This window comes from Salpingoeca rosetta, assembly GCF_000188695.1.
Source record: "Salpingoeca rosetta unplaced genomic scaffold supercont1.6, whole genome shotgun sequence".
Lineage (NCBI taxonomy): Eukaryota > Choanoflagellata > Craspedida > Salpingoecidae > Salpingoeca > Salpingoeca rosetta.
Genome location: NW_004754928.1, coordinates 1,448,092 through 1,473,928, shown reverse-complemented (window position 1 = coordinate 1,473,928; position 25,837 = coordinate 1,448,092). Strand labels below are relative to the sequence as shown.

Here is a 25,837-nt window from a genome sequence, read left to right as displayed (position 1 = left end):
TTCAAGGAGGGGAGCGGCAGTGGGTCCGATGCTGTGCTGCTGTGACAACAACAACAACAATCACAATAACACTGCACCCATCTGGCGTTGTGTTGTGTTGTGTTGTGTGCTTGGATCCGAGCCACTGCACGCATCATCGTCCACCGCTTTGTCAGCAGTCGGTTATCCGTGGAATGTTTGTGTATGTTTTTTCACCAATTCTCCACATCCACAACAAGCAAGAAGATAGCTGAGAGATGTTGAGGGGAGCTGGTGTGCTGGTGGCCGTTGTGGCCGTGCTTGCGTTGGCTGCAGGCGTGCAGGAGGTGCGTGGGTACGCAGTTGAGGTGGACGCACATGCTGAGGAGTGCTTCTTTGACCAAATCAAAACGGGGACCAAGGTCGGCGTCAACTTCCAGGTCGCCGAGGGCGGTTTCCTCGACATTGACGTCAAGGTGTGTGTGTGTTTATGCTGTTTGTTGTGTTCTTGTGTGCGTCTGTGCGTGTTTGCTCTTGTGTGTGTAAATGTGTGTGCGTGAGTGTGCTTGTTTGTTCTTGTGTGATGTGTTGTGTGCTGTGCTGTGCTATGCGTGCGTGCGTGTGTGCTGTGATGCTCATTTCTCAAGTAGCTGCGGGTGTCAGACATTGCTGCTCACTCATTCACATGCTGCTGGTGACAATGGGTGGCACTAGATTACTGGGCCCGATGGCAAAATCATCTACTCTGGGGAACGTGAGACGGATGGCAAGTACACGTTCTCCGCGCACATGGATGGCCGATACACGTACGTTCTTCACGCCCAATTGAAGGGAACACGAAGATGCGCGCGTGTTGATATGTTTGCGACTTACTTGAGTGTGTGTGTGTGTTTGTGTTGATGATATGTGTGAGTGTGTGTGTGTGTGTTTGTGTTGATGATGTGTGGATTGAGGTTGTCATTGCCAGCAAGTATCGCTTGTGCTCATGTGGCTGACCAACGCCTCATTCTCGGTCATCTCTGTTCTTCCATCCATCTGCACATTCACACCCACACACACACACGTGCACACAGGTACTGCTTCAGCAACGCCATGTCCACGGTGACGCCAAAGCTCGTTGTGTTTAGCGTGAACATTGCTGGCCAAGAAGGCTTTGTTCCCGATGACCTCGCTGGTAGGTTGCTCGTTCAACATGCGTGCGTGCGTGTGTGAATTCGTGTGTGGATGTGGATGTGGAGTTGCATGTGTTTGTGTGTTTCCACTCTGCACGCATTGCAGCAAGCACATGCATGTGTACACAATCCTTCCTCTTCCACGTTGCTTCTTGTCAACCTCTCATCCCACCACTCATCACACCACTCATCACACCACTCATCACACCAATCATCACACCTCTCTCTCTATCTCTCACCCACCTCTCATCCCACAACCCCTTTCACCCCATGGCGCAGGCAAGCACGACAAGTTGCACGACATGGTGGAGGAGCTTGCAGAGGCCGTCATGGCTGTCAAGCGGGAGCAAGACTACATGATTGTTCGGGAACGCACCCACCGCATGAGTAAGGCAGTAGAAGTGATGGTGGTGGTGGTGGTGGTTTGGGGCGACGGGATGGCTGGGTGGTGGACATGTTAACACAAGCACGCAGCCTGCGGTCCTTACAGAAACACCCTGACTCGCACACACAAAAGCAAACGTACACACACACACACACACACACACACACACACACACACACACACACACACACACACACACACACACACACACACACAAACGCAAACGTGCACACACACACACACACACACACACACACACACACACACACACACACACACACACACACACGTTTACACTCTCTCACACATGCGCCCTCCCCTCTCGCCCATCTCCAACCACAACACTCCACAGTCAACGACAGCACCAACTCGCGGGTGGTGTGGTGGTCGTTCTTTGAGGCCGTTGTGCTGATCCTCATGACCATCGGGCAGGTCTACTACATCAACCGGTTCTTCGAAGTCAAGCAGATGGTCTAACTCAAGCACAGACAAAAGCAGCCCCCACAGACGCAACGGCACTACCCATGCACCCACACACCCACACATGCACACATGCACGCACTGCGTGTTCACTGTTCTCTTCCTTCCCACCTGCGTTGCGTTGATGTGTGCTGCAATAAAAACAATCACAAGCCAACACAAATTGCAGCGTGTGCGTGCGTGTGTGCGTGCGTGCGTGCGTGAGTGAGGGTGTGTGCGGGCGAGGGTGTGTGCCGGCGAGGGTGTGAGAGTCTGGTCGCGCTTCCTTCCTTTCCTCACATCATCACTCCTCTTTTCCACTGTCCTCAAGCTCAAATCCTCTGATTATTTTCACTTTTTTTATTCTTCATGCGGAAATCTTTAGAGAAAACAGCAAAGAAGTCTGACAAGCGAAACAAAGCGCAGAAAAGCGTCAACACAAATACACACACACACACACACACACACACACACACACACACACACACACAAGAGCAGTCAGTGCCATCCGCTTCCCTCCAACCACCACCACCCACCAAGACGCAAGAAGGAAGGAGAAGAAGAAGAAGAGGTGAGTCCGTGTGTGTGTGTGTGTGTGTGTGTGTGTGTGGATGAGGTGTGGGTGCGTTGATGTGGGTGTGTTGTGAAAGTGTGCGTTGTGTGGGTATGTGTGAAGGTTGGGCTGGGAGCGGTTCCACGCCTCCTTGTTGCTGCTTTGCTTCCTTCCCGTCTGTGTTTGTTTCACTGCCCAAAGTCCCGTGCTTGTTTTGGTTGTGCGGTGTTGTCACTTTTTGTCTTTTGTCTTCTCTGTCATCGACAACCATAAGCGGCGCACTTGAGTGCATCAACCTCCTCTCCTTGTCTTGCGCACAGCCGCTGTGCTCCTCCTTCTTGTAACGATCCTTCTCTCTGTTGTCCTCGTGGTTGTCCCCTCTTTTTCATCGCATCGCATCGCAGCGCTTACACAAACAACCAACAACACTGCAACAACAACACGCACCACACCATCAACACACCCGCGCAGAAGGTCCATTTCCACTGCTGTGTTTGAGCTGTCCACACACCCAAGAGCCCAACCATGGCTGGCATCCCCGTCAAGTTCCTGGAGGTTCTCCAGGTTGGTTCACTGAACAGTGGACACCTTGCCACAAGACGCAACACAGCCACGATCGACTCTTGTTTGCAGTGCTTTCATCAGCTCTTTCACGCACACACACACACACACACACACACACACACACACACACACCCGCACTACGCCTTCCTTCCTTATGCACTGTCCCTCTGCCCCTCTGCTCCCCTCACACAACCCATCCAACACCAACAACAACGTCAACCTCACACAACAGGTCAAGAGCCTGGGCATTGCTGAGGGCAGCATTGCTTTTGCCACGCTGACGATGGAGTCTGAAAAGTACATTTGCGTGCGTGAGGAGAGTGGCGGCAAGAACGAGGTGGCCATCATCGACGTCGCCGCCGGCTCCGTCGACCGCAAGCCCATCAAGGCCGACTCTGCCATCATGAACCCGTCGTCCAAGATCATCGCCCTCAAGGCCGGCAAAACGCTGCAGATCTTCAACCTCGACCTCAAGCAGAAGGTCAAGTCGTGCAACATGGTGCAGGACGTGGAGTTCTGGAAGTGGCTTGACGACACCACGCTCGGCCTCGTCACCCCAACAGACGTCTTCCACTGGTCCCTGGACGACGACAAGGAGCCCACCAAGGTGTTCACGCGCGATGCCTCGCTCAACGGCTGTCAGATTATCAACTACCGCGCCAACGCCAGCAAGACGTGGGTGCTGCTCATGGGCATTGCCCCGCGTGACGGCCGCGTCGCAGGATTCATGCAGCTCTACTCCACCGAGCGCAAGGTGCGGCGAAAAACACGCGCGCTTGCCTTTTGTGTGCCTCGTTGGTGTTGGTGTGTGTACGTGTATCTTGTGTGTTTTGTGTGCATGTGCGTGTTGTGTCATTTGTGTGTTCATGTGTGCTTTGCGTGTGTTGCGTGCATGTGCTCGACTTAGCACTGCACATTCCCCTCCCTGCATCCCACTTTTTGTGCACACCCTCACGAAACAAACACACACACACACACACACACACACGCACACACACACACACACACACACACACACACAGGCGAGCCAGTCCATTGACGGGCACGTGGGCACGTTCATCAACTACCGCATGCAAGGCAACCCGGAGGACTCTGGCCTGCTGTGCCTTGCCTCTCGCACGGCCGCTGGTGGCAAGCTGCACATTCTGGAGGTGGGCGCAACCCCAGCCGGCAACCGCGCCTTTGAGAAGAAGGCAAAGGAGATTGAGTTTGCCCCAGACGCCGCCACCGACTTTCCCGTCGCCATCCAGGTGCGTGATATGTGTGTGTGTGTGCGTGTGCGTGTGCGTGTGCGTGTGTGTGTGCGTGCGTGTGTAGGTGTGACACTGTGCGTGCCTGTGTGTGTGTGCGTGTGGGTGAATGCGCTTTCGCATACTTGTACAACCGCACATTTACATGCGTGTTCGTTTTGCCACACGTTCCTTTTTCCGTTGTCTCACGCCCGCGTCCAAACCACCAATCACCCATTTCGTGTGTGAATGCAATACTGCAGGCAAGCCCCAAGTACAGCGTGATTTTCCTCATCACCAAGTTTGGCTACCTGCACGTGTACGACCTTGAGACGGGCTCTGTCATCTTCAAGAACCGCATCACGCAGAGCACCATCTTCGTCACGGCGTACAACTCCAACAACGGCGGCATCATTGGCGTCAACCGCGCCGGCCAGGTCCTCACCGTCACCATTGACGAGGACAACATCGTGCCATACATCACCTCCCAGCTCAAGAACCCGCAGCTGGCCCTCAGCCTCGCTGTGCGCGGCAACCTCCCTGGCGCGGAGGAGGTGTTCACCACGCAGTTCAACCAGCAGTACGCCGCGGGCAACTTTGACCAGGCGGCCATCACCGCTGCCCAGGCACCAAAGGGCGTTCTCCGCAACGCCGAGACGATGCGCAAGCTGCAGCAGGCGCCCGTGTCCCCCGGCCAGCAGAGCCCGCTGCTCAAGTACTTTAGCACGCTGCTGGAGACGTCGAAGCTGAACAAGCAGGAGGCGATTGAGCTGTGCCGCCCCGTCATCCAGCAGAACAGGACCGAGCTCATCGAGAAGTGGCTCAAGGAGGACAAGGTGCGGCGTTGTCTTGCGTTTGGTTTGGTCTTGTCGTGCTCTGCTGCGTTGTTGTTGTTGTTGTTGTTGTTGTTGTTGTTGTTGTTGTTGTTGTTGTTGTTGTTGTTGTTGTTGTTGTTGTTGTTGTTGCTGTTGTTGTTGTTGTTGTTGTTGTTGTTGTTGTTGTTGTTGTTGTTGTTGTTGTTGTTGTTGATGATTGGATTTTTAATGCGCCTTTATGCGTTTGTTGTTGCGTGTTGCTCTGTGAAAGCTCCATGTGATGCCCCCTCCCTCTCCGCACACACCGCTTTCACGCATTTCCATCTCCCTTTCTCAACTCACCCCTCATCCCCCCCCTTTCACATCCCCATACACCAACCACTACAGCTGGAGTGCTCTGAGGAGCTTGGCGACATGATCAAGCCCATCTCGCCCAAGTTTGCGCTGTCCGTGTACCTGCGCGCCGAGGCGTCTGCCAAGGTCGTGCAGTGCTTTGCGGAGACAGGCGAGTTTGAGAAGATTGTGCTGTACTCGCAGAAGGTTGGCTACACGCCAGATTACGTGTACATCCTGCGCATGATTCTCCGCAGCAACCCGGACAAGGCGGCCGACTATGCCAAGAGCCTGGTGAACCAGGACCCGCCCCTCGCCGACATCAACCAGATTGTCGACGCGTTTGCGGAGATGAACCTGGTGCAGCCGTGCACGGCGTTTCTGCTGGAGGCGCTCAAGGGCGACAAGGACGAGCACGCGCAGCTGCAGACGCGCCTGCTGGAGATGAACCTCCGCGCCGCGCCGCAGGTTGCCGATGCCATTCTCGGCAACAAGATGTTCACCAAGTACGACAAGCAGCACATTGCGCAGCTGTGCGAGCAGGCCGGCCTCCTCACCCGCGCCCTGGAGAACTACACTGACCTCTTTGACATCAAGCGCGCCATCATCCACACGCACCTGCTCAAGCCCGAGTTTCTCATCTCGTACTTTGGCACGCTGAGCGTGGAGAACGCGCTCGAATGCCTCAAGGAGATGCTCTCCAAGAACATTCGCCAGAACCTGCAGATTTGCGTGCAGATTGCCGCCAAGTACCACGAACACCTCACCACCACCGCGCTCATTGACCTCTTTGAGTCGTTCAAGTCGTTTGAGGGCCTGTTTTACTTTCTCGGCGCGATTGTCAACGCGTCCGAGGATGCGGAGGTGCACTTCAAGTACATTGAGGCTGCCTGCAAGACGGGCCAGATCAAGGAGGTTGAGCGTATCTGCCGTGAGAGCAACTTCTACGACCCGGAGCGCGTCAAGAACTTTTTGAAGGAGGCCAAGCTCTCGGACCAGCTCCCGCTCATCATCGTCTGCGACAGGTGTGTTGTTGTGATGTGTGTTTTTTTTTTTGCGTGTGTGTGTGTTGTTCGTGAGCTGAATGTGTGCTTGTGTGAGTGTGTTTGTGTGAATGTGTGCTTGTGTGAGTGTGTGTTTGTGTTTACGTGAGGGCGTTGTTTTGCGTGCTCTTGCGTGAGCGTGTGAGTGTGTGTTGTTTTTTGGGTGTGTATCATCATGCACATTACCATTGTCTACACCCACCAACCCACCCTCTTCTTTTTGCCCACCTCATCTCCTTCCCCCCTCCTTCCCACTCCCATCTGTTGTCAGGTTCGACTTTGTGCACGACCTTGTCATGTACCTGTACAAGAACGACCTGAAGAAGTACATCGAGGTGTACGTGACCAAGGTCAACTCGAAGCGCCTGCCGCAGGTGGTTGGCGGCCTGCTCGATGTTGACTGCAGCGAGGACGTCATCAAGAACCTCATCTCCGTTGTGCGCGGCGAGTTCTCCACGGACCAGCTTGTGGAGGAGGCGGAGAAGCGCAACCGCCTCAAGCTGCTGCTGCCCTGGCTCGAGTCGCGCATCCACGAGGGCGTCACGGAGCCCGCCACCCACAACGCCCTGGCCAAGATCTACATTGACGCCAACAACAACGCCGAGCGCTTCCTGCGCGAGAACGAGCACTACGACAGCCTCGTTGTGGGCAAGTACTGCGAGAAGCGCGACCCGCAGCTGGCGTTTGTGGCCTACGAGCGCGGCAAGTGCGACCAGGAGCTGATTGAGGTGTGCCACGCCAACAACCTGTACAAGAACGAGGCGCGCTACCTCGTTGCCCGCCGCGACGACGAGCTGTGGGCGCAGGTGCTTGACCCCGAGAATGAGCACCGCCGCCCGCTGGTTGACCAGGTGGTGCAGACGGCGCTGCACGAGAGCCACGATCCGGACGACGTGTCCTCCACGGTCAAGGCGTTTATGGCGGCCAAGCTGCCCAACGAGCTCATTGAGCTCCTGGAGAAGCTGGTCATGGGTGACTCGGCCTTCAGCTCCAACAAGAACCTGCAGAACCTGCTCATCCACACGGCGATTGAGGCCGACGCGTCGCGCGTGATGGAGTACATCAACCGCCTGGACAACTACGACGCCCCGGACGTCGCCGCCATCGCCATTGAGTCGTCCCTCTTTGAGGAGGCGTTTGCCATCTTCCAGAAGTTTGACGTGCCCACGGAGGCCATCAAGGTGCTCATTGACCACATCAAGAACCTGGACCGCGCGTACGAGTTTGCCGAGCGCGTCAACGACGGCGACGTGTGGTCGCTGCTCGCCGGCGCCCAGCTGCGCGACGGCATGGTGAAGGAGGCGATTGACTCGTACATCAAGGCCGACGACCCGACCACGTACAAGCAGGTGGTTGCCGCCGCCAACGAGAGCGGCAACTTTGAGGAGCTGGTCAAGTACCTGCAGATGGCGCGCAAGAAGGCACGCGACGCGTCTGTCGAGACGGAGCTCGTGTTTGCCTTTGCCAAGACCAACCGGCTGGCGGACATGGAGGAGTTTATCACAGAGGCCAACCTGGCCAACGTGCAGGAGGTTGGCGACCGCTGCTACCAGAACGGCATGTACGAGGCTGCCAAGATTCTCTACACCAACGTGTCGGACTTTGGCCGCCTGTCGTCGACGCTTGTCTTCCTTGGCGAGTACCAGGCTGCCGTGGACGCCGCACGCAAGGCCAACAACACGCGCAGCTGGAAGGAGGTGTGCTTTGCCTGCGTGGAGCACGGCGAGTTCAAGATGGCGCAGATTTGCGGCCTGCACATTGTGGTGCACGCGGACGAGCTTGACGAGGTGATCAACTACTACCTGTCGCGCGGCCACTTCCACGAGCTCATTGCCCTGCTGGAGGCCGGCCTCAACCTTGAGCGCGCCCACATGGGCATGTTCACGGAGCTTGCCATCCTGTACTCCAAGTACGCGCCGGAGAAGATGTCCGAGTACCTCAACATGTACTGGTCGCGCGTCAACATCCCCAAGGTGCTGCGGGCGGCGGAGAACGCGCACCTGTGGGACGAGCTCGTGTTCCTGTACGGCAAGTATGAGGAGTACGACAACGCCATCCTCACCATGATGAACCACCCGTCGGAGGCGTGGAAGCACAAGACGCTGCTGGAGATGGTGCCCAAGGTTGCCAACACGGAGATTTTCTACAAGGCCGTTGACTTTTACCTCGAGTTTAAGCCGTCGCAGCTCAACGACGTGCTGTCTGCCGCCGTTGCCCGCATCGACCACACGCGCGCCGTCAAGCTGCTCTCGGACCGCAACGAGCTCTCCCTCGTCAAGCCGTACCTGCAGCTCGTCCAGCAGAACGACAACAAGGTGTGGTTGGCGGTGGTGGTCGTGTTTGTTGTTTTGAGTTGGTTTTGTTGCTGTGTGGTTGTGTGTGTGTGTGTTGTCGTTGTGTGAGATTTTGTGTGGTTGTTGCGTGTGTGTGTGTGTGTGTTTTGTGTGTTGTGTGGCATGTTTGTGTTTTCATGATGGAAGTAGATGTTGCTTTCACTCGCCACTCGTCTTTCCACCTGTCTACTCACATGTTTTGCTTCTTTGCTTCCACCACTCCACCACAACATTAACCGCAGCACGTGAACGAGGCGCTCAACTCTGTGCTCATTGAGGAGGGCGACTATGAGGCGCTTCGCCAGTCCATCGACAAGTACCAAAACTTTGACACCATTGCGTTGGCGCAGCAGCTGGAGAAGCACGAGCTGCTTGAGTTCCGCCGCATTGCTGCGTACCTCTACAAGGCCAACAACAGGTCCGTGTAGTTGTTTGGCTGCTGTGATTTGGTTGGTTTGGTTTGATTGGTTTGTTGTTTGATTTTGTGGTTTGTTTTGTTTTGTGTCGGTTTGTGTTTGATTGTGTTTGGTTTAGTTTCCCCCGTTCTTTCGCGTGCCATTGTCGTGTCGCGTATCGTGCATGTGCTGTTGCCTGTTGCTCACCCTCCTCGCTTCATTGCCCACCCCCGTCCGCCTCTATTGTTATTGCTGCCGTTGTTGTTTTTGCCACGAGCAGGTGGCAGCAGTCCATTGACATTTGCAAGCGCGACAAGCTCTTCAAGGACGCAATGCAGTACGCTGCCGATTCCCGCGACGCCGAGAGCGCCCTCTCCCTCCTCAACTACTTTGTCGAGATTGAGAACAAGTGCGTGTTGTAGTCTGAATATGTGCGTGTGTGTGTGTGCGTGAATGAGTGTGTTGCATGAATGAGTGTGGTTTTGTGTGTGAGTGTGAGTGAGTGTGAATAAGTGTGTGAATGAGTGTGTGAATGAGTTGTGTGGTTGTGCGTGTGACGCCCTTAACCCACCCAAGTCGTTTCTCACCTCCTATCTGCACCCACCCCCACCACCACTTCAACCCGCCCAGGGAGTGCTTTGCTGCGTGCCTGTTCACGTGCTACGACCTGGTCAAGCCCGATGTGGCAATGGAGCTCGCATGGCGCAACCGCATGATGGACTTTGCCATGCCTTACTTCATCAACGTCGTCAAGGAGTACACACAGAAGGTGCGTGTCACGTGCTGTGTTGTGTGGTGCACGTTGTGCGTGGTGTGCGTGCGTGTGTGTTGTGTGTGCGTGTGTGCGTGCGTGTGTGTGTGTGTGTCGTGGTTTCTGCGTTGATGTCTTGAGCACCTGCATGACATTTGCTCCCTGGGTAGTATTGCGTCCCCATGTGTCCAATTCTGCCAACGTCGAACGAGCCTACACTCACGCTGTATCCGCCCCAACACCATTCTCTCTCCCCTCTCCCATCTCCCCGCTTCCCTTACTTGATTCAGGTGGACATGCTGTCGACGCACCACGCGGAGAGGAAGGCGGAGGAAGAGTCGCAGCCGCCGACGCCAAACATGGGCATGCAGCAGCTCATGCTGACGGGCGGCCCCGGCGGTATGGGCATGGGCATGGGCATGGGTTATCCGCAGCAGCAGCAGGGCGGCTACCCACAGCAGGGCATGCAGTAGATAGGCTCCTGGCAACACAGACACGCTGACAGACCAGCAATACCAAACAAAAACCACCAACACCAATAGCACACACCCCAACACACACTCTTCGTTTCGATTGTCTTGCCACGCCGCTTGTTGTTGTTGTTGTCTCTGTTGGTGCTGTCGATGATGACGATGCTTTGGCTGCTGTTGTGTTGATGTTCCTTCCTTCCTTCATGTCAAGTCTGTTCGTCCGTTGTTTGTTTCGTTTGGCCTCGCCATTGTCGCTCGGTCGTGTTTGTTCCCTCTTCCCCAAGACATTCTGTGCTTGGGTGTGACATGTGATGGACCCTCTCTCCGTCCGTCTCTCGTGCTGTTGTTTCCTCAGTCATTGCTTGATGTAGTGTGTGCACACGCGTGTTGTTCTCTCTCGTTCGTTGGATGTTGGTTACACGGGTCCCTCTTGTGCATGTGTTTTTCCTTTTGTGCTCGTGTTTGTTTGTTTGTTGCTCCTTTCCTCCCCACCAGCATATCCGTCCAATGAACGCATTCCAAACAAAAACCACGCAGCTGGTGGTGATGGTGGTGATGATTGTGGTGAGTGGGAAGATGTTGCGGCACGTTCGGTGGTGGATACATAATCCCGAGCTTGACGAGATGGCAGGATGCAAGGAAGGTCAGATAAGGCATGGACAGAGTTCAAAGGGAAGCGTTGATACATGATGCACACACACACACACACACACACACACACACGCACACACACACATAGACATACACACACATAGATAGACAAACACACACGCACATAGACATACACACACATAGACACACACATAGACACACACACACACATATCACGGCGGGGACCACTGGTGTTGCTGCTGGTGTTGCTGGTGTTGCTGTGTTGGGGTGCGCAGGCCTGGCGTGAGCGTCTGCTTGCGCTTGGGCAAAATCTTCTCGACAACCACGGGCGTTCCCCTGTTGCTTGTCGTGCTGACATAACTCGGTGACTGCATGCGCCTGCCAACGCTGCCCAGACTCGTCGTTGATGCAGCCCTCGACCCCATACGCGTGGACGCCGACGACGCAGGGCGGCTGTGCTTGAGATCCGTCTGGAAAGCGGGGTTGTGGAACGCCTTGCGCGAACGCAGCTTCGGCGGGGGAATGAACTCTGCAGGCAGGCGGCGACGGCGCACAACAAGCCACCCAAACAGCGCCAGCGTGGCAATGAGCAGGAACACGCCAAACCCAAGCAGACCGCGGGCTGCTGCGGCCTGGCTGTTGCATGATGCCGCTTGCTCCACGGGTGCTGGTGGTGGCGGTGGTGGTGTTGCTGATGCCTCCAGCACAATGGCAGTCAAGTTGGCGATGTCTGACACAAGCGTGCATGTCCCTGACGACGATGACGCTGGTACGCTCGGTGAAGTTGTTGCTGTGGCTGTGGTTGCAGTCGTGGGTGCTGTTGTTGTGGTTGCGTTGTTGGCTGTGCTGGCTTGTGCTGGCTGGGCGAAGCGAAAGCAGCGGCTGTCGGCCGGCGTTGCTGTCGACGCATCGGAGGCGGAAATAAACAGCCGAAACCCAGCACTCGCAGCAACGTCAGCAGCAATGCGCAGTGGGCTGTGTTGGTGTTTGGTTGGTGGGACGAATGAAAGCACGTGTGAGACTTGCGCTGGGACGCCGCTTGAGCAGCGGCCAAGAGATGTAAGACAGGGAGACATAGATGCAGACGTCGGCATAGCAAGGAAACATGCACACACACAAAGACACACGGACACAGACACACACACACACACAGACACACACAAAGACACACACACACACACACAGACACACACACACACACACACAGACATACACACACACACACACACACACAAAGACACATGCACACACACACACACACAGACACACAGACACACACACACACAGATACACACACACACACACACACACAGACACACACACAAAAGGGAGACAGGCAATACATCTTCAAATGTTGTCCCATAACCTCCTCACCTTGAGCAGGGCGAGAAAGCGATGGGGGTGTCTGTTCGCGCAAGTGTTGTTGTTGAGGTGGTGTTGGCGCATGCAAACGGTTGATCCACCAGGCGAGAGGAAGTGAAAGCGAGGTGGAGGTGGCTGCCGTACCACACGGCCTCCCTCACAGTGACATCATCAGCAGCCAGTGATGATGGGGTGTCGGCGTCTGTTGCATTTGCGTTCTCATCACGCAACGGCCACACAAAGACCCACGTGGCCGGCTCCCCCACATTTCCAGACACATCCACGCCCGAAACTGCGAGGCGGTACCGGCCAGCAACCATCGCATCCTCCTCCGCTTGCAGCTGCACATCCACAGACACGGCAGCCGCCAAGTCATCATGCAATCGCCCGCACGGGTCTGCGTGCACGATGCGTTCAGCCGTACAGATTGCATCAGTGGCGCGGCATACGCGCGTGAGGTTGCACGTGGCGTGCGAAAAGCCGTCACCGCTTGGAGCATCGAGGGAGAAGAGGGATGCGTTGATGCTAACAACATGCTGCTGCTGCTGCTGCTGCGGCAGAGTGGTGATGGAGGGTGCGGCGGTGAAAGCCATTTCAGGGGGATACACGTCTGATGGAAGGTGCAGCCAGGGAGAGTGGATGAATGTGGATGAGATGAGCGCAATGGTGGGTAACGTGTGGTCCCAAGAAGGTGTGACAGAAAGCAAGCTGAATACAAATCGGACACACACACATATATATACATGTATACATACATATTGTATATACACAAACACACACAGACACACACACACGACTCAACGTCTTCGTCATTGACATCACCTTGGTGAACAATCCATCGAGATGGTGGTCCAAAATCTTCTCCATCACCGCCAACACCAACAACAGCGGGCGCAGCTGCAATGTCAATGTTGAATTCCGTGTGCCGCACAGCCGTTGCATCACTGTTGCCATCAGTCGCAGTTGTTGGCGCAGGCAAGGTGACCGACACAACAGGGAGGTCTGGCATGTGCACGCCGCCAATCTCAAACGTGCCAACACCATCGTATGTCCCCTCGCACGGGCATGTGACAGCAGTGCCGCTTGCGTCGTCAGTGCAAGTTGCAGCAGTAGCACACGTGCTGCAGGTGCAGGGAGCGCCGCTTGGTGTCGTCTCTGTGCTGCTGCGACCAACATATCCGCGTGCGAGCGACACGGTTTCGCCCACGAGCGAGGACAAGAGGACCGACTGCCACTGCGCGTCCGAGGTGATGTCCTTCCACGATGACACGGTAAACAGCACAACAAACGTGCTGTCATCCACCGGCTCCTGCACCATCTGCACACACGCGCAGCAAAAACAGGGGAAAGAAATGGAAGGCGTTACAATAGGGGAAGGCGACGGAACGAGTTCAAACACCCACACCCACACACATACACACGCACAAACAAGCACACGCACACACATGTGCACACACGACTGCAGCAGCACACTCACGATGGAGTCCACGGCGTTGACTGCAGACGACAGCAGCACGGCGAGTCTGGCGAGCAGCTCGTCTTGGTGTGCGGCGAGGAACACGAGCGTGGCGGCGGCGGTGCTCGTGTGCGGTCGTTCATCTGTGGACACGGGGTGGAGCCGTAGCAGGAAGCGGAGTGGTGTCACCTGACACGGCGCAAATGCCGGCGCAGTTGAAACGTCCGCTGGCACGCGCACGCCCGTCCGGAGAACCGCCTGCAGTAGTGGTGGTGGTGAGTAGATGGGGGGGGGGAGTATGGGTGGGCGAGTGAGAGGATGCGTGTGTCGAGCATGTTCGTGTTGTGTTATGTGTTGTGTGTGTTGTGTGTGTGTGTGTGCGTGTGTGGAAACACACGAGCCCACACATTCATGGAGAGAAACGCACCTGTGCACTTGAAATTCTGCATTGGAACGAGCAGAGTGGGTGGTTGCATGCAAGCTCGATGGAGGCCGACGTGCCTTTCACCCAAACATCAGACGCACTCTCGTCCACGTACACGCGCGTCTCGTCTTCCACTGTTGCAGGTAACAGAGGGAGGTGACACACGTTGCGGGGGAGTGATACCGTCAGAGGGACTTCAGGAAGCGGAGATACACACAAGGACACACACAGACACAGACAGACAGACATACACACATACATACACACATACATACAGACAGACAGACATACAGACAGACAAACACACAAACACACATAATATTCACAGACACAGAGCCAAACATGACACGACAAGCCAAACGTACCAATGAGCCAATCTGTGTGAACGGCTGTTCCAGCGTTGCCGGCTTCATCCACGGGCGTGACAATCAGCGAATAGTACCCGCCACCCGTGACGAGGTCAGCGGGGACGGCAGTCGTGGCCGCGCAGGGCGCAATGGCAATGGTTGCGACGGGTGTCTGCAGTCGACACTCAAATGCCAATCGAGTCGACAATGCCGTACCATCACCCCCATCACCGTTGGTGTTGTTGTCGATGATGGCTGAGGTTGTGGATGTGTTTGGACGGGCGTACCCTTCTGACGGGGCGCTGGTGATGGTGACGTTGATAACGGTCGGTGCGGATGCAAACGCGAGCTGTGGAATACCGGTGGCAAAGTCCTGTTGTACGGCATCGAAGAATGGCTGCGTCAACTGCAGAGACGAGGAGGAGGACGATGATGATGGAAGCTGTGCGCTGACACGGACAGCCGGTTTGTACATGTCTGTTGAGGGTGGCAGTGGCGGTGGTTTGATGTGAGACGGAGGGGGGGGGGAGTGGTTGATGAGGAAACGCGAAAAAAAAAAAAAAACTGGGCAGCATGGAGCGGTTGGTGGGATACGCACACATATGCTTAAACAGATACTGACCCACACGCACGCACACACACGCACAGATACACACACACACACACACACACACACACACACACACACACAACACACGCGCACATAGACACACCCACAACACACCCTAATTCGCTCACCGAAGATCCAGGTGTCGATGCGCTGTGTTGCGGTGTTTCCGGCGACGTCTGTGAGCGTGAGTTCGATCCAGTGTGTGTATGTGTTCTCCTCAACGCACGCACGCTGCTGCTGCTCATCCGAAAACGCGTTGCACGTGGCGCTGTACGATAGCTGCGTCACCCCGCACACGTGCAGAAATCCAAGCGGGCATGTCGGTGTGCCCGGTACACTTGGATCCTGCACGTTGCAGCCGCGTTCAAATGCCTGCATGCACGACACGAGGGCGGTGCCGTTGTTGGTGATGGCGAGCGTGGGCTCCCCAGCAACACCTGCAGCGACAGCTGCGATGGTGCCCGTTGCAAAGTCGCACGTTGTCGCAGGGCGACAGGTTGCATCATCGCTCGTCACGCCCCCAACTGCGTAACAATGCTTGCAGGCAAGCGATGACAGCTGCTCGGAGAAGGCGACCGTCAACGACCGCACAACATCACGCGTCACAACAGGCACTGACGACGACAACGACGACGACGACGACGACGACGATGAGGAAGCCACGGAGGAGATGGTGGCATGAGGTGCGGTCGTGTCGATGGTGAATGAAAACTCATCCCATGCACCCACCAGGACACTGCTCGTCTCACCATCCACACCAGCACCAGCACCAGCAGCACTGGTTGGCTGTCCCTGGACATTTCCTGCTGCGTCAATCGCTCGTGTGAACAACACATAATCTCCCTCAGCCAATCCGTCGTAAGCGACTGGTGACGTGCACACCTCCCATCCCCATGTCGCCAGTGCATCACCACCACCACCACCGTTGCCATCGCCATCACCAGCAGCACTGCCCTGTCCTCCACCTCCACCTGCTGCTGCTGCTGCTGCTGTTGTCTTGAGTTGGGCTGCCCGTGTTGCGTTGACGAGAAGACACTGGAGCGTGGAGAGCGTCTCGTCCACGTCGATGGAGAACGAAACAGAGGAGGCCGCACTTCTCCTCGCTGGCGCAACGCCAGGTGTCGTGTCGATTGTCGCAGTCGGCGGCGTCGTGTCCACCACCCACTCCACCATTGTCGTGTCGCCCACGTTCCCGGCGCCATCCACAGCCCGCACCCACAGCACGTGCGTCCCCTCAGGCACGCCCGTGATGACGAGTGACGCGGAGCACGGCTGCAGCTCCTCATCGCCAACAGCGCAGCCGCTGCCGTCACCACTCACCGTTGCGCTGGCGTCGGTGATGGAGCCGCCCGGATGCGTGCACGGCGATTGCGGGCACGAAAATGCCTGCACGCACTCGAGTGCGCACTGGAACGACACAAACGGGTCCTCCACCGCTGTGAGCGCAAATGATGCTGTCGTGATGGCGGTTCGGCCCGCCCCTGTGCTGGGCAGCCAGCTGCCAACCGCGGCAACGCTGACGAGAGGCGGTTGCGTGTCCACCGTCCATGTGATGCGGAGGGTTGCGCCCGTGTTGCCTGCAAGGTCGATGGGCGTTACCAGCAGCGTGTACTGCGCGTCGGCCAGCGGCTGTGTGGACCCTATACCCGCAGGGAGGACCACGCTCGCACGCGAGACGAGTCCTGCTCCTTGGTTCGGACTGGACACGGCTTCCACCGTGTGCATGACCTGCCGCGTGATGACACCACCACCACCACCATCCTGTTGTTGCTGCTGCTGTTGTTGTTGCTGGAGGGTGATGGAAAACCGGGCCAGTTCGCTCGCCTGCAATTGAAATGCGGCAGTTGTGCTGCGGGACACGCGTGCCGGCGGTGTGGATATGAGCACCGCTGTTGGCGCCGTCGTGTCTACAGTGACAACCGCGCTGGCCACCTGCTGCTGCCGTGATGACGACGACGACGATGTTTGGGAAAGGGATGCTGATGGGATTGCGTGCGCTTCATCGACAGCAGCGACTGTGATGCGCATGGGAGAAGCAGCGCCGGCCGTGTTGTCGTTGGTGCTATCATTGTCGTTGTGGGCGGTGAGGAGGGTTGACAGGAGCGACGTGAGGGTGCACGGCCACACGAGGCGTCCACTGGCAGCTGTTCCTGGTGTTCCCGTTGTTCCTGTTGTTCCCGTTGTTGTTGGGTTGATGGCGCACGCGTATGCAATACCGCGCGTACTGCCCTCCTCGTCCGAGAAGAACTCGAGTGGCGGCGATGCGAGCGGAGAGATGATGGAGGAGGAGGAGGAGGAGGACGATAACGATGATGTCACGAACGCATCGGCAGGGTCGCGATCTGTGATTGTTTGTTGGGGGCGGGGGAAAAGGGGTAGGTGGGTTGAGAATGGTAAGTAGCTCATTGTGTATTTCCAGCACAGACGCACACAGAGGGGTAGACAACCAGACAGACAGGCAGACAGACAGACAGACAGACAGCACACACACACACACACACACACACACACACACACACACACACACAACACACACAACACAACACACACACACACACACACACACACACACACCACAAAGCTGCATGACGCACCGACGATAATGGTGAGGGCCTGTTCGCTGCCAGTGTTTCCAGCAACATCGCGTGCGGCGACCGAGAGCGTAAACGCGCGCGTTTCGCCGGGGAGGACCGGTGTAAGGACAGTTGACAGGGCGCGGTAGTCGTACTTGGTGATGTTGTAAGCATTGACGTCATCACTGAACGAACCACGCGGCACAAATCGCGCCGTGTCCGCCAAGAACTGCAAATGTGCGGAAGGAGAGTGGTGGGTTGTTGTTTAAGTTGTTGTTTAAGTTGTTGTTTAAGTTGTTGTTTAAGTTGTTGTTGTTGTCGTTGTTGTTGTGGTTTAAGTTGTTGTTGTCGTTGTTGTTGTGGTTTAAGTTGTTGTTGTCGTTGTTGTTGTTGTTGTTGTTTGAGTTGTTTAAGTTGTTGTTTAAGTTGTTGTTGTTGTTGTTGTTGTTGTTGTTGTTGTTGTTTAAGTTGTTGTTGTTGTTGTTGTTGTTGTTGTTGTTGTTGTTGACGTTAGTGGTGCAACAGCGAGTTGGGAATGGATAGATACAGCAGAGCGGCAGACAGAGGACAGGCACACACAGGCACACATGCACAACAGTTGCGACTACTCACGGGCGCGATGATTTCGCCCTCGAGTTTGATCTGGAACGAATAGCGGTTGCAGTCCCACGTCGATGCTGGTGATAATGATGAGGTGATGATTGATGGTGGTGGTGGTGGTGATGATGATGATGATGATGATGGTGATGTGACAGTGGTGCAGGCAGCATCCACATTGTGTGAGGAGAAGAGCATATAATTGCAGCAGAGACCAGGCTTTGTGTGTCCACAGAAGCACCCGCTTATGCGCATCCACACATGCACGTACACATGCCCACCTGTGTGGTCGGTGAACATTGCGTCGACGACCGTCTCCGTGACGGCGAATGTCGTGTCGAGCAGACTTGTGTTCGTGCGATGGTGCGCTGTGGACACACCAACCCGGGGCGCATCGCCATCAACGAACCACACATACGCCGCGGCGTCGCCCGTGTTACCGGCCGTGTCGAGTGCTCGCGCCTCAAACCGCATCACGCCATGCTGCAACTGCAGGTGGTGGTACCGAACAAGCGTCGTCGACGACGACGACGACGATGATGATGATGATGATGATGATGATGATGATGATGATGATGAGCCGGGTGGTGTGGTGCCTGTGCCATCGCTGTCGCTGTTGGCACCGCAGGCGACAAACGGGGTTGTCTGCAGGGCGATGCGGCGAGCGAGGAGGCGCAATGCACCATCATCATCATCAGCGGTAGAAACGGTTGCAGCCGTCGTGATATCGGCAGCTGTCATGCCATTTGCCAACGCAATGGTGATGGCGGAGAGCAGAAGTGCGCGTGTGTTATCCACGGCACCTCCCTCTTGTCCTTGTTGTTCCTGTTGTTTCAGCGTGTGTTGCAGGTCGAGCAGCCACGTGCGCGTGTTGTTGGCGGACCATATGTCCGGTGCGCCGGGAAAGAATCCTCGCGCGTGGTCAAAGGGGAGGAGGCGGCATTGAAATGTGGTGTCGGGCTCGTTGGATGACAGCTCAAACTGCACGTGCTCATCTGGGCGATGGGATATGGGGTAGCAGGGCGGCGGACCCGCACCAACAACAGATACGCCGTCCGCGCCAAAGTACTGCCCGATGAACGCTGCAGGCGGCAGCGCATCTGCACGCACGTGGTGGTGTTTGGCGCGCGGCCGCGGGGGGGGGGGGTTGAGGAAGGGAAGCGGGAACGTGGGTTGGGGTGTGCATGTGTGTGTTAAGTGTTGGGGTGTTGAGTGAGAGAGGGTGTGTGTGTGTGTGTACGAGTGTGTAGGGTGTACAAGCGAGGGCACATGAGCTTCAATGAGCCAAGTCCGTCACGCACACACACACACACACAGGCACACACACACACACACACACACACACACACACACACACACACACACACACACTACACACACACACACACCCACACACACACACACACACACACACACACACACAGACACACGCACACTTACTGTGAGGTTGAAGCCGGAGGCTGTGGCATCATTGCACCAACCCAGGGTGGTGCCGTCGCAGGTTAGAGCTGCTGCAGGGGCGGGCTGCGTTTCCAGGAGAAGAACAAACAGCAGAAGAAGAAGAACAACACCACCACCACCACCAGAAGCAGAAGCGAGCACCCGACTGCGAGGACCCCACAACAGCCCAGCCATCATCATGGTGGCTGTTGTGTTTGTTGTGCGTTTGCGCTGCCTGAAATGCTGAACACTGAATTCAGTCGTAATTGAAGGGTGTCAGCGGTTTTGCTTTAGTGACATGCATGGCGACGGGGTTGCATGTGACTCGTCATCACCACAGCAGCATTTGAGGCATGACACCACGCCACACTCAACCTTTTCTCTCGTCCTTACCAGCCAGACAACCGAACTGTGCCGTCCTCCTCTCGACGACGGCCACCATCTGAACACCTTCGCCTTCGCGCTCACCACCGCGCTGTGCTGCGGGCCAGTGCATCTCCAGGATTGTTACCAAGGAACAAAGGAAAAGAACAGAGGAAAAGAACAGAAGGAGAAGAAAGAAAGGAGAAGAAAGGAAGGAGAAGAAAGGCCCCCCACCACCACCTGTGCTCGGCTACAGTTAGCCGCAGCAGCCCTTCGACAGCCCTTGCGCGCTGTTGACAACACACACACTTTTCTTTCTTTGCCCAGTGCTTGCTGTTCCTTGCACCTCGCTCTCGTGTCATGGCGAAGGCAGTGTTGGTTGTGGATGGCGGCCTTTATACGCAACAGCTGTTGCGAGATCCAGGCCACCCAACAGCACACCCCGCGTACTTGGTGCAGGCGGCGCTCGCGCTATCCATGCTGCACGGCATCACCGTGTCGGAGATTCACTACTTTGACGCGGTCATCAACCCCAAGTACCACGACTTTCCAGGGATGACGCGCAACGACGAAGCAAGACGCGCTTTTCACAAGGCCTTGCTTGAGCAGATGCAAACAGAGGCGGGAAAGGACATCCTCATCAAGACGCACATCCAGCACCTGAAGCCAATGGCTATTCGCTGCCCCGAAAAGACCTGCGTTCACTCCCAGCCTGGGAAGGAGGTGGTGCGACCTGTGCAAGCTGGGGTCGACGTGGACATTGCCGCCTTCCTGTTAACCTCGCTGCCACCAGATGTGACACACGTGTACTGCTTCATCGGCGATGGCGATTTTGTACCGGTCATTGAGGCGCTGCGTCGCCCCCAGTTTGGAAAGACGGTCAAGCTCGTGCTCTTCAGCGAAACCGCCCTCTCCATTGGCCTTCGCTCCGTCATGGCAAAGAGGTGCGATGGTGTTGCGTTGCTTGTTGTTGCTTGTTGTTGCTTGGTGCATTGCTTGCTGTTGCGTGGTGCTGCATTGCTTGCTGTTGCGTGGTAGTGCTGTTTGCTCCTGTGCTTGGTGGATTGGTTGTATGTATTGCTTGTGTCATGCTGTGTCACGGTTTATTCACTGTGAATTTTGGTCGTCCACCTTCGCCTTGTTTCCTTCCACTGCTCGCTCACACATCGTTCGTTGTGTGTCCTCCCCCCTTGTCGCATCCCATCCACCACAAACACACACACACACATGTTGTAGTGATATCATCTTCCTGAGCAAACTGCAGAATAACAGGCCGGAGCTGTTCAACATCACGGGCTCCGATGTGCCGCGAGCACAACCGCCACCACAGCCATCGTCATCACCGCCAGCATCTTCATCTATATCGCGGGAACTTGCACCAGCACTCGCACACGGGCTGCGGCTCTTGCCGACAGAGCGCGGGGCGCTGAGGGGTGAGGCTGGCGACGCGAAGGATGATGAGGCCGATGAAGGGAATGACGATGAAGGGGCAGAGGATGGGGTGTTGCTGGACACGCCCGACGCCGTGCTTGCACGCCTACCGCCCATGCACAACCTCTCGCCCAGCGACATTGTTGCGCTCTTCTCGCTCGGTCACTCTGGACCAGCCATCTTGAAAGGTGCGCTGTTGCTTGGTGTTTGTTGTGGTGGTGGTGGTGGCGGTGGTGGTGGTTGCTGCCTGTGGTGGTGGTATTGGCGTTGTCGTTCACGTTCGTGTGTTCTTGTTGTGGTTTGATCGCTTTACAGCTGCATGCACGTCACGTTGCACTCACATGCATACTCACCGTTTTCCCACACTGCCACGCACCACCATCGTTTCCCCCACCACCACCACCACCAACACCATCACCACACTTGTCTCCCTGCTTCAACTCGCCCTGGTGCGTGCAGCTGTGCGGGCCAACCCGTCTGCGGACTTTATGGCAGTGATGGACGCAATCGATGTGTGAGAACGCTTATTGTGTGTGTGTGTGTGCGTGCGCGTGTGCGCGCCGCACTTTCTTTGGAACAAACAGAAGACACCGCCTATGCCCATGAGCTGCGTGTCTCCTTCTACTTCTAGTCTAACTCCACGCTCGCTTCTACTGAGCGCTGGTGCTTTTTTTCTCTTGCTGATTCTGTGTTGCTATTTGTGTCGAACAAGCATATCTTTTTGTGGACAGCTTCGTGTGTGAGTGTGTTGTGTGTTGTTGTTGTTGTTGTCGTTTTTGTTGTTTGTCTCCAACGACTGGTATTGGAGATGAGTGAGTCACGCCAATAACGTCCAGTTTGAGCGTTTGTGTGTGCTCATCATTGTAACTCATCAACCGTCCTGCTCATCATAGCTTTGTGTGTGTGTGTGTGTGTGTGTGTGTGAGTGTGTGTTTGCGTGTTGACAAAAAAAGCCAACAAGGTAGTGTTCATACGCTGTGTTCATAATTTTGTGGCTACCATGTTCCAAATACAACGTCGCGATCGAGCTGGGTACAACCCCGATATGCAAAGTGCTGCCTGTTTCGCAGCACCAACCTGCCACATCTGCAAACACTTGCTCTCTTCCCATCAAAACAAGAAAGTCTTTCCAAACCACGAACCCCCACCAAACAAGCAAGTCTTGCCAGAGTCAGTCGATGGGCCGTGTAGATGATTGCCTAAGATTTCAAACATATTTCCGCAGACACAAGCGACTTGGTCGACGTCAACACAGACTGACACACCTCGTCGCAGCAGCAGAAGCAGCAGCAGCAGCAGCAGAATCTTCTTCTTGCTTTGCTTTCACACCCATTTCCCTCACCCAAGACAAGAGAACCCAGTCAGCGAGCCAGCTCAAAGAAGCTGTTGCTGTCGCCATGGAAGAGCCAAAGGGTGAAAAGGCGCTGCTGCTCGTGGATGGAACCTGTTACTTTGCTCCTTTGGAGCGTGACAGGTTGAGCGTGCGGGCAGCCCCGAAATGGCTGGAGCGCCTGAGCGAGAAGATTGCAGACCGTTGGAGTCTCTCCATCGCCAGAGTAAGCGCCGCTGTTTCCGTTGCTGTTTCCGTTGTTGAGTTTGGTTACAACGGACATGTCTTTTCTTGTTCTGCGAGAAGAGCGCACAAGAGGACCAATGACCTCCTTTGCGGTGGTGACGTTTCTTCTGCTTGTCGCGCGTTTTCTGGTGTCTGTCTGACGCCCTGCCTTTAGTTATGCATAGGAGTGTGTGTGTGTGTGTGTGTGTTTGCGTGTTGACAAAAAAAGCCAACAAGGTAGTGTTCATACCCTGTGTTCATAATTTTGTGGCTACCATGTTCCAAATACAACGTCGCGATCGAGCTGGGTACAACCCCGATATGCAAAGTGTTGCCTGTTTCGCAACCTCAACCTGCCACATCTGCAAACACTTGCTCTCTTCCCATCAAAACAAGAAAGTCTTTCCAAACCACAAACAAAGCAAATCGTCTTGCCAGAGTCAGTCGATGGGCCGTGTAGATGATTGCCTAAGATTTCAAACATATTTCCGCAGACACAAGCGACTTGGTCGACGTCAACACAGATCTGACACACCTCGTCGCAGCAGCAGAAGCAGCAGCAGCAGCAGCAGCAGAATCTTCTTCTTGCTTTGCTTTCACACCCATTTCCCTCACCCAAGACAAGAGAACCCAGTCAGCGAGCCAGCTCAAAGAAGCTGTTGCTGTCGCCATGGAAGAGCCAAAGGGTGAAAAGGCGCTGCTGCTCGTGGATGGAACCTGTTACTTTGCTCCTTTGGAGCGTGACAGGTTGAGCGTGCGGGCAGCCCCGAAATGGCTGGAGCGCCTGAGCGAGAAGATTGCAGACCGTTGGAGTCTCTCCATCGCCAGAGTAAGCGCCGCTGTTTCCGTTGCTGTTTCCGTTGTTGAGTTTGGTTACAACGGACATGTCTTTTCTTGTTCTGCGAGAAGAGCGCACAAGAGGACCAATGACCTCCTTTGCGGTGGTGACGTTTCTTCTGCTTGTCGCGCGTTTTCTGGTGGTCTGTCTGACCGCCCTGCACAAACACCACTGGTTTGCTTGCAAACACGCACGTGCATACGTGCGCACTCTCGTACGTACGCACGCACGCACACACACACACACACACACTCACTCACATACACACACATACACACGCGTACGCACGCGTACGCACGCACAAACACACACACACACACACGTACGCACAAACTCACAAACACACACACACGCACATACGCATTTGAAGATACACTTGTTTGATGCGGTGATGGACTCGTCCCTGCACGACTTTCCGTCACATCGCAAGGCCGACAAGTCCCGCAAGTCCTTGCTGAGGAACATGCAGCAGGCGCACATTGCCGTCCATTTCCGGTACCTCAAGCCCTTTCGGACCAACTGCGAGGACGTCAACTGCCGCTACAAGTCTGCGGCCATCGAGGTGCCCGTTGGCGCGGGTGTGGACGTGGCCATCACAACGTTTGCGCTCGCAGACATGCCGACGGACGTGAAGACGGTTGTCTTGTTTGTGACAGACCCCGACTACGCGCCGCTTATACGGGCGCTCAAAGGGAAGGGGACGCGCGTGCTCGTCGTCACAGACTCGGACGCCGCGCTGGACCCGGCGCTCAGAGATGCGCTGGACGAACACAACCCAACACCGTTCAAGGATTGTGTTTCTTTTTTGAATGTGCACAAGCAGAGATGCTTCTGCTGGTTTTGAGATGAATGCAAGAACGGAGGGACAGAGAGGCCTTGGCAAAGGGAGCTCCATGACCACACACACACACACACACACACACACACACACACACACACACACACACACACACACACACACACACACACACACACACGCTTTTCTGCTGTTTGGCTTACGCATCACGCCTTCTCCTGCTTGCCCTTGTCACATTCACACACGTCTGCACTATCCAGCGTCTTTGCCTTCTTCACCTCATCCTGACCATCACTCTCACTCTTCTTCACCTCATCCTCCTTCTTATCCAACTTATCCTCATCCTGACTCTTCTTCATCCCCTCCTGCTCACCACCATCACCCTTTGCTTGCTTGCCGCGTGCTCCCATCTTCGCCTTGAGTGCATCACGCGCCGCCTTGCGCTCCTCATACTTGCGCTGTCGCACGTCCCACCGCACCTGCTGCGCCTGCGTCGTGATGGCGACCGGTGGCACGGGCTTTGGGCGGTGGTGCTCGTCCAGGGCGACAAACGTGAAGATGGACCGCGTGGCAAGGCGGCGCTCAGACGTGAGGTGGTCGATGCTGAACACGTTCACCTCAATGTCCATGGACCTGGCAATTTGGCGAAGGGGGGGGGGAGGATGGGGGTGAGGGGGTGAGCAAATGGAAGCAAACCGGAGGCAAGGTCATGGGCAGACGAGTATGCAGAGGCAGATCGGTGGACAGGCAGACACAGGTAGACAGAGGTAGACAGACAGACACAGGCAGAGGCAGACAGGCAGACAGAGGTAGACAGACAGGCAGGCAGGCAGACAGAGGTAGACAGACAGACACACACACACAAACAAACACACACGAACACCCACACACAGACCACCCCCCCCACACACACACACACACACACACACACACACACACACACACACACACACACACACACACACACACACAC

At 55.8% G+C, this 25,837-nt stretch overlaps 6 protein-coding genes across 6 annotated transcripts in view; 4 read left to right on the top strand and 2 right to left on the bottom strand.

Annotated features, from left to right (window-relative positions):
• Positions 1 to 211: 211 nt before the first annotated feature.
• On the top strand, positions 212 to 2,152 carry PTSG_02910 (transmembrane emp24 domain-containing protein 2). The gene is made up of 5 exons (XM_004996365.1): positions 212 to 434; positions 673 to 764; positions 1,032 to 1,132; positions 1,410 to 1,517; positions 1,868 to 2,152. Exons 1-5 carry the CDS (start codon positions 237 to 239, stop codon positions 1,990 to 1,992), a joined length of 624 nt encoding a protein of 207 aa, XP_004996422.1. The 5' UTR covers positions 212 to 236; the 3' UTR covers positions 1,993 to 2,152.
• Positions 2,153 to 2,439: 287 nt separating this feature from the next.
• Positions 2,440 to 11,051, top strand: PTSG_02909 (clathrin). Its single transcript, XM_004996364.1, has 11 exons — positions 2,440 to 2,545; positions 2,999 to 3,091; positions 3,324 to 3,845; positions 4,114 to 4,341; positions 4,584 to 5,156; positions 5,523 to 6,493; positions 6,783 to 8,826; positions 9,087 to 9,262; positions 9,520 to 9,648; positions 9,870 to 10,008; positions 10,281 to 11,051. Exons 2-11 carry the CDS (start codon positions 3,053 to 3,055, stop codon positions 10,461 to 10,463), a joined length of 5,004 nt encoding a protein of 1,667 aa, XP_004996421.1. The 5' UTR covers positions 2,440 to 2,545; positions 2,999 to 3,052; the 3' UTR covers positions 10,464 to 11,051.
• Positions 11,052 to 11,284: 233 nt separating this feature from the next.
• PTSG_02908 (uncharacterized protein) lies at positions 11,285 to 20,082 on the bottom strand (the record flags this gene model as incomplete). Its single annotated transcript, XM_004996363.1, has 12 exons — positions 11,285 to 12,047; positions 12,447 to 13,044; positions 13,257 to 13,752; positions 13,912 to 14,148; positions 14,318 to 14,448; positions 14,680 to 15,138; positions 15,400 to 17,613; positions 17,866 to 18,073; positions 18,457 to 18,521; positions 18,723 to 19,541; positions 19,878 to 19,965; positions 20,044 to 20,082. The coding sequence occupies 12 exons, from the start codon at positions 20,080 to 20,082 to the stop codon at positions 11,285 to 11,287; spliced, it is 6,117 nt and encodes a 2,038-aa protein (XP_004996420.1).
• A 213-nt stretch (positions 20,083 to 20,295) lies between these two features.
• PTSG_02907 (uncharacterized protein) lies at positions 20,296 to 22,702 on the top strand. The gene is made up of 3 exons (XM_004996362.1): positions 20,296 to 21,188; positions 21,481 to 21,863; positions 22,135 to 22,702. Exons 1-3 carry the CDS (start codon positions 20,605 to 20,607, stop codon positions 22,191 to 22,193), a joined length of 1,026 nt encoding a protein of 341 aa, XP_004996419.1. The 5' UTR covers positions 20,296 to 20,604; the 3' UTR covers positions 22,194 to 22,702.
• A 1,018-nt stretch (positions 22,703 to 23,720) lies between these two features.
• On the top strand, positions 23,721 to 24,912 carry PTSG_02906 (uncharacterized protein; the record flags this gene model as incomplete). Its single annotated transcript, XM_004996361.1, has 2 exons — positions 23,721 to 24,059; positions 24,439 to 24,912. Exons 1-2 carry the CDS (start codon positions 23,901 to 23,903, stop codon positions 24,910 to 24,912), a joined length of 633 nt encoding a protein of 210 aa, XP_004996418.1. The 5' UTR covers positions 23,721 to 23,900.
• A 109-nt stretch (positions 24,913 to 25,021) lies between these two features.
• The window catches only part of PTSG_02905 (acyl-CoA hydrolase), a 3,795-nt gene continuing 2,979 nt past the window's right edge, over positions 25,022 to 25,837 (bottom strand). Inside the window, exon 5 of the mRNA XM_004996360.1 lies at positions 25,022 to 25,497. Coding sequence (XP_004996417.1) covers positions 25,071 to 25,497 — 427 coding nt within the window. The 3' untranslated portion in view covers positions 25,022 to 25,070. The remainder of the gene's footprint in view (positions 25,498 to 25,837) is intronic.